Source organism: Sebastes fasciatus, chromosome 18, assembly GCF_043250625.1.
Source record: "Sebastes fasciatus isolate fSebFas1 chromosome 18, fSebFas1.pri, whole genome shotgun sequence".
Lineage (NCBI taxonomy): Eukaryota > Metazoa > Chordata > Actinopteri > Perciformes > Sebastidae > Sebastes > Sebastes fasciatus.
The window spans coordinates 26,001,485-26,019,263 of record NC_133812.1 but is presented as its reverse complement, the minus strand read 5'-3'; the positions used below and the strand labels follow the sequence as shown (position 1 = coordinate 26,019,263).

Sequence of the window (17,779 nt, the reverse complement as noted above, 5' to 3'; positions counted from 1 at the left end):
CTCAGTACAGAGGAAATGTGAAAGTTGACATTTACATTTGCAGAAAGAAGAGAACGCCTGGAATCAGTTACCAAAGCAGCTTTTCACCCATATTTACATTTCTATAGGACTTTCAGGATTCCTGCATACTGTTGAAGAATTAATACTTTCACATTTATGGAAACTGCTTATTGGTTTCTTGCAGAGTTTACATTAGATGACTGATCCCACTCTCTGTATGTTAAATAGACAGTTAGCATACAGATGGGAAGCAGGGAGAAACAGCCAACCTGGCTCTGTCCTCATACAACCCCACTTCAAAACACCCAAACGCTCCCTTTAAGCTTCATTCTTTATGAAAACCTGTGACTACAGAGGAACTGAACAGCAAAAGGAATATAACCGTGATAAAACACTATTTACGTTAAGTGCCTAAAACTAGTTAAAAAAGAAAAGCATTACACCGTTCGGATCTTTATGTTTTATTCCAGCACAAGTCTTTTTGTGTTGTAAAACGGCTGTGTAGCTAGGAATTAAAGGAGAAGTACAAAATGGAAAATTACAGACAGCTCTAGTATAATTTGTTTAAATCCCTATTGTGTTTATTTCCTAAAACCACATCTAGGAAAACATTATTTCCCTGCCTTCTTTGGAAACATGGTCATAAAATTAAAAAAATTAAATTAAATTAAATAAAATAAAAAGAAGTGAAAACAAAAAAAAAAGCACGACGAAGCTTCATTTTCAAGTCACTCTCACGATGTGGAGGGGAATCTGAATCCAGGGCCGCTGGATGAATCACATTTACAGCCTGATTTAACACCTACCCAGTCAGGTAGCCCTTTTTTTTCATTTCACACACAGTTTCTACCAACAGTGGCACACAGGGAGGGCAGTATCTACTAAAAATGCACCTTTTTAGGCATCAGTTTATGACAATGATAATTGCTGCTCCTCTATAATTTCCCTAATTAAAGCAGGCTAAGCAAATTACATATAATTGACCACGACACGAGTACATTCGAGAGAGAACAGCTGCATCATTGCAGGGCCCTGCCAGAGTTTCCCTCGTATATGTGAAGAGTGATCCCTCCCTCGCTGGCCCAGTTTTTTAGCTCGACACCGTTGAAACCATCTTTTATAACAAATGTTTGTCAAGAGGGATTGTGAGGAAAACAGCATTATTTGGGATTGTGGCGCAACCAGGACATCAGGTAAGGCTTGATAGTCGAGGTTTTTTCCGCTGAATCCTGATTTTAAAATGTACAAGTTTGAAACTGGGCACACGGACGTACAGTAGCTTGAAGCACACAACAACTTCCTGGTCAGGAAATAATAAAAAAAAAAGGGTTAACACTGAGAAGTGAAGGGAAAATCCTCGCTTTCTTCTTCTTCTTTTTTTTTTTTTTTAAAAAAACATTCATGATAAACTTAAAATCCTCTGAAATCATCACGGGACCAAAATAGAGAGAAAGAAACGTCGCCGTCATTTCCCAACAACTCTCCTTCCTCAGCTTTGTTATGTACAAGATTTAAACATACCATGACATGAGGACGACACTTTCGTGTAATTTTTAAAAAACAAATCAAAATTTGACCACTCGTTTGGTGAAAAGTCGCCGCCACACTCTGGACGTCACAGAGCAACACGACATGAATCATATATATCAAAAAAATGGAGGAGGGGAGAAGGAGAAAGACAACCACACACACTCACTTAGGCAGGTTATGCTGTAAATTTACAGTAATGACACCTATAGTTCTGTAAGCCAAAATCTCTATTTTAGATGCTGAACATTAGGGTAGCTTTCTATAAAAAAAAAAATCATAGTTTTTTTCCCCTGTCTTTTTCCCACCCGACGACACTAAGCATATGGCTTAAATATTTGTAAAACTATGTAGTCCAATGGGGGAATAAGAGTCCGTCTCAGCTTGGCTCGCTGAGATGATCCTCCGAGAGAGAGACTGCTGTGTAGCTGCACATGGCTGTGTGTGCATGTTTGTGTATGTATGTTGGAGAGCAGAGGGTGGAATCCACTTTTTAGGTGATCGGACTGCGATTCCTCGCCCTGCGTGCCACCACGTTTTTCCTTTTTTTTTTAAAACTTCCTCTTCTTCAACATCCCGACAAAGAAATCCTTAAAAATCGAGCGCCGCGTCATAGCCGCCATATCCCTTTAGGCTCTCAGCAGGGCTGCCAGTGTAAACATGATCTCAGTGAGCTCACAATACTGCCTCGACAGACAGGCGGGAAAAAACAACAACAAAAAAAAGAAGGAGACATCAACAACAAATACAATGGCCGTTGTTGTGGAGATATGCAGGAAGAAAACAAAAAGAAATTAAAAACATTGACGGCTACCACGCAGGAATATCTCCTGGGACTGGGAGCGGTTAGGGCAGTATGGATCCTTAGTGCAATGAAGGCCAGAGGAGCAGCGGGGCGCCGCCGCCTCAACGTTCATACAGCCGCTCGCTCTGGAAGGTGTGGCCAGCCGGCTAGTCGGCGGGCTGAAAGAGAGGTCCAGTGGGCTTCATCAACTCTCGCCAGGAAGAAGAATAAGGGCAGACATTATGCTTCTAGTCACATGTATTCACTCGCACACCCACACACACGTACGCGCGTCCAGACACACGTTATACTCTGTAAAACTACTACGGCTAAAGCCTAGGAGGGGGGGAAGAGAGAGAGTCCGGTCCAGAGCGTCCTCTGGAGGAGTCCTGAGCCTCGTTTTTCGTTCAATAAAAAGTTATGTGAGCGTCTACGTGTATGAGGACGTGTAAACATCAAAAATGTGAGTCGTGACGAGTGCGAGAGATTATTCTGCTTAGGCCGTAGGAGCGAAGTGTGTGGCGTTAGGGTTGTGTGCAAGTTAACTATGCGACTGTGACCAGTTTCTTATTGTATTCTGTGTGTTCTTCATATGTTTTTTTTGTTTCCTATTAAGTCTCTCCGCCGTTGTAAATGTACATTCATCCATCGTAGAGGATTGGGGGGGAGGAGGGGGGCGAGTATGACGCTGGGCCACACACCAACTGATCCTGAGGCTTTTCCAGTGGTCCGATAAAGACTCTCGCCTCATCAGCGCACTCAAAATAAACAGCAGTAGAGGTACCGGAGGACGCTGTACCACACGTAGCCGGAGACGAACGCAAACGACTGGATGATGCACAGCCACACGGGGTCGATGACCATCCGCTTGGACACCGCCTCCTTCTGTCCTTCTGGAGAGGGGAATGATCCTGGAGACAGAGACACAGACCAGTCAGGATGGAGCTCTGATGCAGATTTGTTAAAGCAAGATGTTGTGATTTAAAGTCAAACTGAAATCAAAATCTGTTTATTTTTCTGAGAAATTAGTACACATGTACTTAATGTTTGTTTTTACTTGTGTACTTATTTGGTCAAGATTGTAATGATCAATATGAAGAAATTAGAGGTGGGAATCACCAGAGGCCCCACGATACGATCTTTTTATGATGTGCTGAGTATTGTGATGGGATATATTGCGATTTATTAACTTTTTTCAACTGCAAATTACGCAGTTTGTCAACATCTGTTTTACCTAATAAGATACAGTTTTCACTCGGTTCATCTCAGAGTTTTCATTCACATATCTTGAGGTCAGAGGTCAAGGGACCCCGAAACTGAATATTTTGTGCGTGATAACGTAGTCAGTGTGTTTCCTAGCAACAGCATCCCTCAAATGTCAGTCAACCGTTGCCATGGGAAACGCTCAGACGGTTGACGCTCGGACAAATATGTTTTTATTAAATACGTTTTTTTAAGCTTCTTTTTGAAAAATAGAAAATATCTGCATCATAGCTGCAGTATCATCATAGTTTATAGAATTCAGATTTGAGTTTGACTTTAAGGAGCTGACGTGGTGAGACAGACCTGTGTTGTAGAAGTGGGTCAGCATCTCTTCTTTCTCCACAAACCTCTGATACAGCCAGTCAGTCAGAGCCTTGGCCTCCACAGGAACCTCTTTTATTGGGTATATCCTGGAGGAAGAAAAGAAGGGAGGAGATGAAACAGAGAAAAAAGGATTACTGAAGTCTCACTCAGCACAAACTGTCTGTCTCTGCATTGATCCGTCGTGGAAGCTGCAGTCCAAACTCCGGGTGTCAGCCGGGGTCCGTGAGCTGAGCGGTCTGTTTCAGATCTATTAGAGCGGTAGTGTGTGTGTTTGCTGAAGCTTCAGCTTGTTTTTGGGGATTCATTAGCTGGCAGCCTCATCAGAGAGAGACAGAAGTGCTGAGAGGAGCCGGACAGGAGCCGGACGAGTCATGGAGATCCACTAAATGGTTTGTTTACAAAAAAAAAATAAAGAAAAATGTCCTTAACGCATTAACGCAACCGATCTTCCAGAGGTTGTAGCGGGCTCAGTTTTAAAGCTAGAGTGAAGATACTGGTATCATATGAAAGGAGGATAAATAACTCTCCAAACTAAATGTTGGTGAGGAAAAACTGGCATGGCCATTTTCAAAGGGGTCCCTTGACCTCTGACCTCCAGATATGTGAATGTAAATGGGTTCTATGGGTACCCACGAGCCTCCCCTTTACAGACATGCCCACTTTATGATAATCACATGCAGTTTGGGGCAAGTCATAGTCAAGTCAGCACACTGACACACTGACAGCTGTTGTTGCCTGTTGGGCTGCAGTTCGCCATGTTATGATTTGAGCATATTGTTTTATGCTAAATGCAGTACCTGTGAGGGTTTCTGGACAATATCTGTCATTGTTTTGTGTTGGTAATTGATTTCCAATAATAAATATATACATACATTTGCATAAAGCAGCATATTTGTCCACTCCCATGTTGATAAGAGTATTAAATACTTGACAAAATCTCCCTTTAAGCTACATTTTGAACAGATAAAATTTGCGGTTTATTAAAAAAAAAAACTTGTCTTTTTAACAGTGGATTTTCTTGAACTTTAAATACAATTCAACCGGGAAAAAAATAAATAGAAAATAAATGTAAAAAATAGATAAATAAATAAAATAATAAAGAATATATTTAAATATATAAATCGAAATAAATAAATTATAAAATAAATAAGATCAGATAGGATTATCTTGCTTTGCTTTATCTTGTTTTCATAATAACTGAAAATAAAATTTGATTAATCACCCAGTCCTACCAAAAATACTCACTTTACTATGATATAAGATGAAAGAAACGAGCAAATCCTGACCTTTGAGAGGTGGGAACCATTTTTGGATTATAAATCTACTTTGTTGCCGTTGAACTTCCAGTCGATCGACTAATTGTTTCACCTCTATTATCTATAATCTAGTCGTCAACCTCCACTAGCTGTTTATTTCTCAAATGAAGCATCTCCAGCTGGCTGAAACTATGATTCACACATGATGACAAACCCCTTTTTAAAGGAAACCCAATGACTGGTTGACATTGTGAAAACAATGAAGGGTCACTTTAACATGGGAGTGCTGCTGAAGTGTAGCGTGTAGCCAGAAGGGGTCCCTAGTAGGCTGCTCTCAGACCAGACCAGAGCAGCTCCTGGTCACCTTCAAATAGAGGTTACCGTCTCCTCCCTCAGACCAGCAGACCAGCGTTTCCTCTGCACTCAACATTTGCTCAATATTCCCGACTGGATAATGTCCACCGTTAAAAGTACATCTGTGTCTAGCAGGAGAGCTTCTGGAGGAGGGAAGTAATAAGTGATACAGTATTGATTACTAAAGTGATCGATTTATATATTTAAAAAGCAATCTGAGGAAAAGGCAGCAGCACTCCTGTCAGGATGATGTTTAAGGACACAGACATGCTAAATGCAGAACCTGTGAGGGTTTCTGGAGAATACCTGTCATTCTTTTGTGTTTATTGATTGATTTCCAACAATAAATATATACATACATACATTTACATAAAGCAGTATATTTGTCCACTCCCATGTTGATAAGAGTATTAAATACTTGACAAATCTCCTTTTAAGGTACATTTTGAACAGATCAAAAAATATTTTAATGTACATATTTTAGGGATGTGAAGCATTTGAAGATACTCCGAGAAATGACATAAAAATGAGCAATAATACCAACTGGCAGACCATCTCTATTGCAGAGTTCAAAAGGCATGATATGATAATATGTGGACAGAAAGTAGCAATTAAAGCAAAGTATAAATCAAGCAAATCGCCATTTCAAAAATAAAAGTTGTGTTTTCCTGTAACTGCTTCATATTGGTGGTATTTTTTGGTTTTGTCTGCACATCTAGTTCCCATTAAGAATCTATTTTTGTCATGAATTGTGCATTTTTCACAGCAGTGATTGTTGACAGGGGTGTTGTTGTCATTAAATATAAGTAAATGAATGATTAAATGTAACACATGCAAGCTCAGAGAGCGTTTCACACCTGCTCCAGTACAGGACGCCTGCCAGAGGCCCTTTACTCTACTCTTAAATGTAAACCGATAGCTCTGTGATCCCGTCAGAGGGAGACAGGAGCCGGCTCGGACCGCTTAATCGGAAGGTTTGAGCATTTAGGGACCTGGGTGGCAGGTGGCAGGTGACGGCCGCAGCGCTTTCCTGCAGCTGAAATATTCATGCAGAACTCGGGGTCATTTGTAGAGGTCGAAGGAGGCGCTGCTTTGCTAATTCTGGTCAAGAGCAAATAAACATGCTTAGATAGCGTACGGTATCTTCCCCGTATCAGCTCGTTAGTTCAGCCGGGGTTTGTTTGGAGAACAAACGTCTGCGGCCACTCGCAGCCAAAATCAAACAGCATGTTGAAGTTCACCGACTCCACATTTAGACGCCTACCAATCACGCTGTCTTGATCCAGTCCTATGGATTATTTCAGATTAGATAGATACAACTAACTATAATTTATCCCACCGTATGCCATTTTTATTTTTATTATGTGACTTTTTCCTGCATATCAAAGAAGGAAAAAATTCAACATGTTTACTGTTGCCGAGTCGAATGATTTAAGAATAGGACATGCTAAATAGTTGAATAGTATGAATTGTTTGTAATAGGGCTGTCAATCGATTAAAACAGTTAATCACGATTAATCGCACATTTTTTATCTGTTCAAAATGTACCTTAAAGGGAGATTTGTCAAGTATTTAATACTCTTATCAACATGGGAGTGGACAAATATGCTGCTTTATGCAAATGTATGTATACATTTATTATTGGAAATCAATTAACACAAAACAATGACAAATATTGGCCAGAAACCCTCACAGCATACATGTGTACAGTACTGCACAGTTTGTGGCATTTGTCTGTTTTTTTATGGCCTTTTCTGTATTAACATATCAATAGATGTTAAGTATTTGATTACCATGATCTCATTTTATAGTTGCATCAACTGGAGAGATAAGCTGCTTTCATTTGGTGACGACATCTCATAAACTTTTATTACTTTTTATGGCACTAAAATGTAGGTGAGAAGTTATATTTTCCTGAGGTGGTGCACATGCCAGGACTCTATTGGCTGCTGACGTCTAACAGGTTGCACTAAAGTTCAGGCTGCGGCCAACATCAGCAGACTTTGATCGATCAGTGACTGGATACCAAACAGATGCTGTGATTTTGTTTACAGCGGCGTGAAAAATGGAAACTTTATAATGTGCTGACTGAGTGAAAAGAAGCAGAGTGTGCTTGAATATGATGTGCCGAGAGACGCACTGGCACATGTAACAGTGTACAGTAATGATGGTGGTGATGGTGATGGTGAGCTGGTGGTGATGTGTTTGCATGGGGCCACGACAGCACTCTCATTTCCACCCTAACCCACTTGGCAGCGGCCGGCTTGTTAACCTGACACCGTGGAGCTCACACAGACAGCTGCGAGAGAGCTGCAGTCTCTTCTTTCAATGAGCATCAGACTTTTAGCATGCGTCTACCTGCACTACATCCTGTACTACATCCTGTACATCCTCACTTTCATTTGTTGTGGTTATCTTCTGGAAAATATATAAAGTTTGCTGGACAGATGACGACCTTGGTAGAATGTGATGATGCACAGGGTAAACGTCACGGCTAAAGGCTCCATTATGTGCAGATAGCCTCCTGTAGTGGATATCAGTAGTATTTTAGAGCCAGATTCCCTTTCAAGAGGTTGAAAACCTATTTGGCACATTTTGGGTATCCAAGTGTGCCAAACGGAGAGTCGGCCTGGTCCTATCCTGACTAAAACCTTTGTAGAATCTATGTGCTTTGTGTTATTTATATCTGCTTTGGCACAGTTGTAGTCAAGGAGTTGCTGAATGAATTCAGTGGCATCTCTGTGCATGGCATCATTGCTAGACTGGTGTTATCCACTGAAACATTTGAGGAGAGGATAAAAATGTAAATTGTTCTTTTGTTTCATCACAGTTTACTCAGGCATAGTAACAGTCACAATGCTCCTGACACTGGGTATGAATTCTCTGAGGTCTTACCTATCCATAGAGCATATACATGCATATAGACCTGGTAGTTGTGGAGCTATTCTTGATTTATTTTGGGTATGTCTGTCTAAGCGAACCACACCTTCCAGCACCCTATAGGGCTTCAGAGGTTAAATAGTTAGTTCCACGGACAGTTGATAAAACCTGTGTTTATTCATTAGAAAAAAAGACTAATTCAGGTTATAAACAGCAAATCAGAAGCTTTTGATCCTCCGTATTTACTGCCTCGTTTGAACCATTTAGCTTCTGTAAAGCTGTTATTCTTGAGATATTGTTTCCCCTTTTCTAAATGGGCTGAGAAGCTAATTAAATTTAGACTCTTGGTGGAAAAGTCTGTCCACTCGACAAGCCTCTTTGGAGGGCAGCAGCCAGTCATTGTTTGGGGACTCTATACGGCCCTAAATCTCCCTCTCTCGCCGTGAAATCTCCAGAAACAAAGAGGTGCTCTGGGAGGCCTGCTCTCGGGCACGCTGCTGTTAAAGGTGAATATTGAGATTAGCGACCAGTGTGGCTTGGGGAGCAAATATAAAAAAAGTCTCTAGTCCTGCTCCGTCTCTTTCTAGTTAAGATAAGAGTCCTCATCTATGTGCAACGAAGCTCCAAATCCCAAACTGCTTCCTTTGAGGTCTTTCTCTCAATCCTCCTGTGGCGTGAGGGTCAGTTTTACCAGCTAAAGCAGTGATTACACAAAGAATAAGTAAAGTATGATGAAGCATTCATAAGGTTTTGTTTCATTTGCGCCACATTGGATCGATAATGATGGCGATTTCCTCGTATCATTTTACTTTTGGGGTCCAAAGTAAATCACTCTTAAGGGCTCTTCTTCAAACCTTTAACAGCAATCAGAGAAAAGTTGGAGTCCGCCTGTTAATTTAGTCTTTAATCTGTTTCCTCTCTGGCTCTAGGCGGTTCCAGGAAATAGTTTGGAGATGACAAAATCTTCACCGAAGGATGTAAATGATGTAAACGGGCTCGGCCAGAAGGGGGAAAAGTTGAGAAGACTGCTAACATGTTGATTCAAAAGACTGTTTCCCTAAAAAAACTTATTCAGAATACGAAGATTTAAGCACTAAACATACAACGTTTGTAGCACAAGTAGGGCTGTCAACTGATTCAAATATTTAATCACGATTAAACACTAATTAATCACACATTTTTTATCTGTTCAAAATGTACCTTAAAAGGGAGATTTGGCAAGTATTTAATCCTCTTATCAACATGGGAGTGGGTCAATATGCTGCTTTATGCAAACTTATGTATATATTTATTATTGTAAATCAATTAACACAAAACAATGACAAATATTGTCCAGAAACCCTCACAGGTACTGCATTTAGCATAAAACAATATGCTCAAATCTTAACATGGCAAACTGCAGCCCAACAGGCAACAAGACTCGAGACTCGTGGGTACCCATAGAACCCATTTTCATTCACATATCTTGAGGTCAGAGGTCAAGGGACACTTTTGAAAACGGACATGACAGTTTTTCCTCGCCAAAATTTAGCATAAGTTTGGAGCGTTATTGAACCTCCTTCCCAACATGATAGTATGACATGGTAGGTACCAATGGATTTTTCCAGTTTAATATGACACCAGTATCTTCACTCTAGCTTTAAAAACTGAACCCGCTACAACCTAATAATCGCAAGTTGCATTAATGCCTTAAAGAAATTAGTGTCATTAAAACAAATTTGCGTTAACCCGTTAATATTACGTTAACTTTGACGGCCCTGAGCAGAAGCAAACAGACCAACTGGCTCAAATGGAAGTCTGAATTAATAGTGTGAAACAAGTGTTTTGGGAAGGAAACCCAGAGTTTACTTTAAGAGAGTCACACCAGCAGATGTAGACGTACAGCTTATCATAAAGTAAACAACTGTAGGGGAAATTAGGGCTTCTCTATTATGGCAAATATCATAAAGCAATTATTTTGGTCAATATTGAGATCACGATTACTCAGTGACTTTGGAAACTTCATACATTTAGAAAGAACATGCTGTACGTTGTACTTGTACATTCATTTGTAAAATTAAGTTTGAACTTTGTGCTCTAGTAAACACTTTCATCATAAAGACACTGGTTGTATAGATATGAACGGTGATGACATGGCAGAAAAGTCACACCCAGAAAGCAGGGGGTAAACGAGACTCCACGGGTCAGGAGGGTTGCCGACATCACCGCACTGAGGTCAGTGAGGTTGACAGCAACGTAGCATAGAGCTCCGTCCCTCCATGCAGGGAGGGAGGGCACAGCGAGCACTAAGCGGGGGGGTCCGGGCGATAAGTGCCGCCCTCTGGAGGGAGGGATCGGAGCATCAACAGCACAACGAACAGACTAAAAGACAGCTTCTATCCGTGGGCTATCAGGACACTCAACAACCATATGACTAATAACCACTAACTTCTCTCAGCTGTCGAAGAAATGTGCAATAATAACACATCCGCAACACTAACATGTGCAATACATTTATTATCTCATCCTGATTTATTTACTATGCAATGACAAGAGACTGTGCAATGACAATAAAGGCTATTCTATTCTATTCTAATGTGCCACCTTCATCCCGGGCTTTTCCAAGACGATTTAGAGCCAATATCGTAATTGGAATCCCATCTCTGTTCTGGTTTGTTTGCAGTGATGATGTCATCATATTATCCAACAAATTTATAACAAGCTTCATAATGTTTCTAACTCATGTAGAAAGTTGATGTTTTGAACGTTATCATCTATGAGTTATAAATTAATGTGCAACTCTTTAAAAATGACCCAACATCTGTTAAAGTCACTCTTTGTTTCCATCACGCAGAGACGACATCACGACTCACATTCATGTGTCACATACTGCACGAGGACCAAACATGAGCTTGTAATATCTGATTTATCACTCTTTATGCCTGGTAGGATCACAAGGATATCATTTCCTTACATTTACATATTTTACAGCGAATATTCAAAAGCTGTCGGTATCTCAAGAAGGTTTTTCCTGCTTGATTCAGTTCGTTCTGGTTTGAAAGCTCTAAACTGAACTCTGGTGAGGACTAAAGAAAACATTAAATTCAAAAGCTCAACTTCTATTAAATCCATCTTCAGATTGTGAACCGCTAAAGAAAGTGATCTCCTGATCTGTGTAAATGGCATACAGCCTATATTTATACAAGATCCTTTAGTAACCATGGTAACACATGTGCATGTCACCATGTGAGCGTGGGGATTTTCCGAGTTGAAACAGATATGTGTTGAGCTCCAGTCCTGTTCTTGGTTTCTTTACTTTAACAGCTCCTCAAGACAAAGTGAGTGAAATATAGCGACCGCTGCTCCTGTTGTAATATTACGGTTCAAAATGCTTCTTTATTGTCCCGTTTCTGTCCATTTATGATGTTCAAGGTCGAGTTGCAGTCTCCTCAGTGCGCCCCAACCGCATTGCGCCGCGGCCCACGTAAAAGTGCCAGGGTTCTGCGGCGATGTCGGCAACCCACCCGACCTGTCTTGAGACACGGACCATGGAGTCTAACGCACGCGCGAGTCAGAGGGTGCAAGCAAAACCCCGTGGTGCAATGAAAGTGAGGGCCGGTGCGTGCCGGCTGAGGTGGGATCCCGGCCCAGCGGGGGGGAGGTGGGCGTGAGGGCCCGAAGGTTAACTTCAGGACGAGAGGTTAACTTCACGCTGCCGTAAAGTTGCATTGGTGCCGTTGTATCGGAGCCGTTTTGCGAGTACGACTACATGAGCACAGTACCAAACCCGATACCCAATACTGGTATCGGTGCATCCCTACCTTAAAGATAAAGGTAAGCCCGCCTTTGTCATCATCGCTTATCCTAAATTATCTCTCCAAACTGCTGACACCTGCTTTTGCTTCAAAATAAAAACCCTCTAGCATTTTTTTCTGTGGACAGAATTCCTTCATTTGTCAACACAAGGCTTTTATTCTGAAATATTTGCACGACAGTGTTGTAGAAAATGCAGTGACTTGCACGGCTCTATGAATGAATAAAGTACCGGCTTTTAATTGTGGATTATTACTATTATTTACAAATGAGCACACGCTTCTTAACCCTTTTCTGTCTAAAATAAATATAAATGACATTTACAAAGAAATGAAATGACCATTATGAAAGGCAAAACTATGTAGAAAGAAAGAGCTGGCAGCAGCAGAAACGCCACTGGCGTGGACGCCACACGCATGAGAGACGAAGCAGTTCAGCGAGGCAGCCGCCATGCGCTGCTGACGTTCCCAATCTGGCCCGGGGGAGCGTGAAATGGTATGGGGTGCGGTTGTATTGGAGTAGTTTTACGAGTAAGAGTACATAAACTCAGTATCTGACTGATACCAGATACTGATGGCGGTGAATCCCTCCCAGAGAGTATAAATATGCATATAAAGAGTCAGTGGCCTGCTGATGATGAAAGAAAACTGTCAAAAAAACTGTCATTTTATGTAACTTCATGGTTCTTAGTTAGTTTGTAAAAAGTCAGTATGAACACAAAACAGACTTTAATCTGTGTGTCTACGTGGCAGCAGCACACTTTCACCTGGTCACTGTGACCATACGGCCCTGACAGAGAGTCACTGTTGTCATTTCAGGACACCGGAGAGGGATGGAGGGTGTGGGGGGGGGAGGAGGAGGAGGAGCAGCGTGGAGGCTAATGACAGCCTAGCGCGGGAGCTTCGTCCTCTTATCAGTGCAGAGGTCAGATGTAAGAGGCCATTAAGCCACTGTCACAGGTGAATTCGGACTACGTGACCTGAGCTGACTTTTCCCAGTCACAGGGATGTCGGTACACACTGCTGTTTATTAGGGAGCGTGTTCGAGGTCAGTTTGTGTGTAAAGAAGTCTCTTCTCAAAGACAAACTGTACGTAAGAGAGGCACAGATGAATACAGGTCTACAAATACTCCGGATTTCTCACTTTGGTGAATCCGAACTAACCCTTTAACCCGAGTCTAGTGGAGTCTATACCTCGACGGGTCAGGGCTGTTTTGGCGGCAAAAGGGGGACCTACTCAATATTAGGCAGGTGGTCATAATGTTATGGCTGTTTCCGCCTGTTCTAAAATGATGTGTTTAAATATGTCTTCATACTGGGATCCCTAAACATTCTTGGAATTACATAAATTGTACTGTAGAGCTATGTGTGATTCATGGCGCAATTCAAACGGGATCAAAAAAATATTTGTGTCTCCGTTGACTACCGTTCATATATTTTTTTCCCTAAATAAAGTCCCATGGTGGTCCACTGGAAGGGGGGGCGGGACTTTGCCTCTCTATATGGGTGGGGGGATGACTCCTGTAATGTGTTTCCATGGCGACAGATGTTCAGTGAAGACCCTAAGCTTTGAAAAAAAAAAAGATCCCTCCACTCATTAATTATCCCCAGACACCATCTCTAAGGTGCTCATTACACTCACAGGTAAAACACGAGCGTCAGAGATATTGATCCTAGAAGAGGTGAATGAACCTCATTAAATACAAAACGAGTAAAAAAATAAATAAATAAATGATAAAAGCAGGAAATGTAGCGTCTGATTTACATCCACTAACGACTAACTTGCAACCTTTTTTAACGAAGAGAGAAAAAAATGTGCCTCAGATGTCTTAACGGCTGCGAGCTCAACGACTCCGTGTGAGCGCCTCGTCTCTCCCAGAGAGAAAAAGCCAGGTGTGCAGCTAGAAAGCAACCCGTGTGATGACCAGGCAGACTCAGACGCCATAAATCATGTCACCTTTCAGATATTTTCAAACAGCAGCTTTCAGAAACGCACACAGCAGCACAAAAAAAAAAAAAAAACAGAAGAGAGGAGATGGTGCATTTAAAAGAAAAGGATTTCAACGTATTTAACACCCACTGCTGCCCTCGCTCGGCCCCTGTACACCCACCTAGCTCTCCCATCTGCCATTCACAGAGGGTTTATGATGCTGCAATCTGGAAGACTGAGATTATATGGAGAGAGGGCAGGAGACAGAGGGAGGGAGGGAGGGAGGGAGGGAGGGAGGGTGGGGCTGACGGGTGAGGACTGGAGGCAGCCACAGAGAGAGAGAGGGAGGGAGGGAGGGAGGGAGGGAGGGAGGGAGGGAGGGTGGGGCTGACGGGTGAGGACTGGAGGCAGCCACAGAGAGAGAGAGGGAGGGAGGGAGGGAGGGAGGGTGGGGCTGACGGGTGAGGACTGGAGGCAGCCACAGAGAGAGAGAGGGAGGGAGGGAGGGAGGGAGGGAGGGAGGGAGGTGGAGGGATTAAACGTGGATTCATCCAGAATATTACTCAATTCTCAGCTGCCTGTTTTGAAGCCGAGGCGCGGTAGTAATCTATACAGCCCCGTAAAAACGATAACACGGGAGGGAGGACGGCCGTCTACTATCAAGGTCACTTCACATAGAAACTGTCAGGCGGAGGGATTTAGGGCCCCGACACACCAACACACGCTCACATGTCTTCTGTTAAACTGTTGGACTTGAACGCACCACAAAGACTAAACGCTGACTTCTAGCTAACAGCTGACGCCTGAGGAAATAACTAGGATACACCTATCTTCCGATTCTATACTATCACGATACTTGGGCGCCGATTCGATATGTATTGCGATTCCATATTGCAATCTTTGTTAACTTTTTTAACACAAGTTGAATCATACACTTCTAGGGACTTTTACTTTGGAAAATATCTAAATTAATACATTAAAATGTTTGATTTTCAGCATGTATGTAGTCAGAGATGTCCTGAAGTCAAATATATCAGTCATTATTTATTAAATTTTTTACTTGTATACTTCCTCTAACTTCTCCAAGTCCGTCTCTAGCTCTCCCGTCAGCTCCGTTCTCTTCATACATCCATGGTCAGCTCCATCGGGGCTATTTGAATGCATTTAACATAAATGTCAGTATATGGGTGCTCTACAGTTATAGCGTCGGCCCATTTGACCATGGAGATGAGAGCGACGTCCGGCTCGAACGCACGTTACCGTGATACGATAACGTTTCCTGTCCATGACAGAGTTAGCATGCAGCTTTAGCCGTGATGTCTAGCTCTGCTTTTCCTGGTAATGTGTGAAACCCAAAGTGTTTCCATACTTTACTGCATGTGTAGCGTTTACCACGCTGGATTTAACATGTGAGGGTGCAGGTCGTATCCACGCAGACCCTCCGCTGTTTTCTACTTTCTCGTTGCGGCAGGCTGCGGTTTGTTTTGGATGACGGGTACGGAACGGATATGACGTCACGTTACTACAACAATAAAAGCGGTAACTTTGATCTACCTCCGCCTAGACTCAAATGAAGCAGATATATTGATTCTGGCATTCAAATAATCCATTTCAAAACGCACAAAAAAAATACATAGGTGAAGCTATTTTTTTTCTCCACCCCTAGAAATAACTAGTCAGAAGTCTGGATTTATAAACCAGAAAAGAAAACATCTCACAAAGATAAACAAACAATATACAACCATTTCCACGCTATTATGAATCTGCTTGTGGAAGAACAAAATAAGGAGACACCTCATCACTAAACGGGTTAAATCACTGACAGCCAGTCAGGGAGCGCTCACACGGACAGCCTCCAGTCTGCCTGCTGCACATTCAACATGCTGAATCACCGATAAGAGACAACAGCTGACACTCTGCTCGTTGTTACGGCCCTTAACACCGTACGTGAGGTCGTCTGAGGGTTCTCTTCTCTGCACGTTTTCTGACAACACCATCAATTCTGATATTATCATAATAGTATGACACCAATCTAAAGGGATTTTTACTCTACAGCCAGCGGTCAAGAATCATGAACTTAACTTAATAATACATTTGTTTTATTCTCGTTAATGTTGGGTGGCACTAATGTCTAGCTGTCCCTCCTATCTGCATCACATCGCTCACTCCCCCACAGTGTTCCCCTGATCGGCAGGCAGATCTAATCCTCTTGTTGACTCTGCACCTGCACCAGCACGGATCCCCGACTTCTGTCTGATCAGCGTCGTCTACACGACCGGATCTGAGTGTGCACACTTGTAGCGGGACCAGCTGGGCTTTCGGCGCGGTCGGGTGCCTCGCTGTCCGTCCCCGGGCCTGCAGAGCTGCTGACCGAGCGAGGGGAGTCGATCGTGTCAATGGCTGATTAGAGAGTCTCGGAGGTGGGCTGGGACTAGTGCATCCTCTGCTCGTCTAATTACAGACTTAATGAGTCCTTAGCTAGCAGCCCAAGTGGGCAGAGACGCCTCCAGAGAGGAGCCAGCGAGCCGGGGTTCATAAATCATCTTTTACTTTGCCCTATCACACAAGAGGTGAACACACACACGAGCTACAGTCGGCAGGTTGTCCAGGGGCGATGTTAAGGGTCAAGATGACTTCTATCTGATGACTCCTGCTTGAGTCTGGAAACATCCCGTATGATCTACCTGTCAATGCTCAGAGGGACATATTTATCTTGTGCAGAGCCTCCAGAAAATCTAATCCTGGCCCACCTTCATCACATCCTCGAGTGGGTGGATTAGCAACAGAGGGGAACCTGGAGGGCACCGACGGCAGGACAATATGGAGGGACGAATGCATTCGCTTTGCATAAGAGCAGCACAGCTACAGAACACAGGATGGCGACTGCGTTTCCTTTTATTACCACACAAATTGTTCCATTACCAAGCCAACATGTACTCGGAAATATTGCGACATCACCAACTACAAAACTTCTTTGCGTGTTTTGTCTTGCACACTCACAATAATCTATCACATTCAAGCACTTGTGCACCGGCAGTAGAACAACTAGAGCTGTCCTCAACCAAAGAAATGAATAGTCGACTAACACTCGTATGATTTTGTCAACTAAACGATTAGTTGATTTAATCAACAGATCTGTAAAACTGAGTTTCTCCACAAAGAATCACACAAAAAGCACCACTTCAAAAAAAAAAAAAAATGACGAATCAACTAAAACAATCTTTGTTAGAAAGACCAAATCTTTGTGTAATAACTTTGCCTGTCTATTGCTTTATAAGTTAGTTTGCTCCGTTCCTAAAAGACGTCATCAGCGTGAACGTATTATTAACGAGCCGGCAGCGGGAGGTTTAGTTGCAGTCTGGTTTCTTGTGGCTGATATGTAGATCACAGTCTGTAGACTCCCAGTAGACCACATACACACCAAAAACTGACAATAACTGCACTATACTTTACACTGACTGTGCAATATCAATACTACTCAGGAGTAATTCATACTGTGCAATATTCATTTTTCCACTTGAACAATTGTGTTAATAGTCAGGTTGTAATCAATACTGTATATATTGTTCCTATTTTTAATATTTCCTTCTATTTAAAATGCTCATATTTAGTTTCACTTTTTGCACCGTGTTGTATCGTGCTTTTTACTGAAGCTTCTTGTTTTTTGCAC

The 17,779-nt window shown here is 42.3% G+C and overlaps 1 protein-coding gene across 1 annotated transcript in view; it reads right to left on the bottom strand.

The window, feature by feature from the left end:
- Positions 1–445: 445 nt before the first annotated feature.
- Positions 446–17,779, bottom strand: part of lpgat1 (lysophosphatidylglycerol acyltransferase 1) — a 58,704-nt gene continuing 41,370 nt past the window's right edge. Inside the window, exons 7-8 of the mRNA XM_074616499.1 lie at positions 3,878–3,984; positions 446–3,222 (exon numbers count right to left, since the gene is read on the bottom strand). Of these exons, the coding sequence (XP_074472600.1) occupies positions 3,071–3,222; positions 3,878–3,984 (259 nt within the window). The 3' untranslated portion in view covers positions 446–3,070. The remainder of the gene's footprint in view (positions 3,223–3,877; positions 3,985–17,779) is intronic.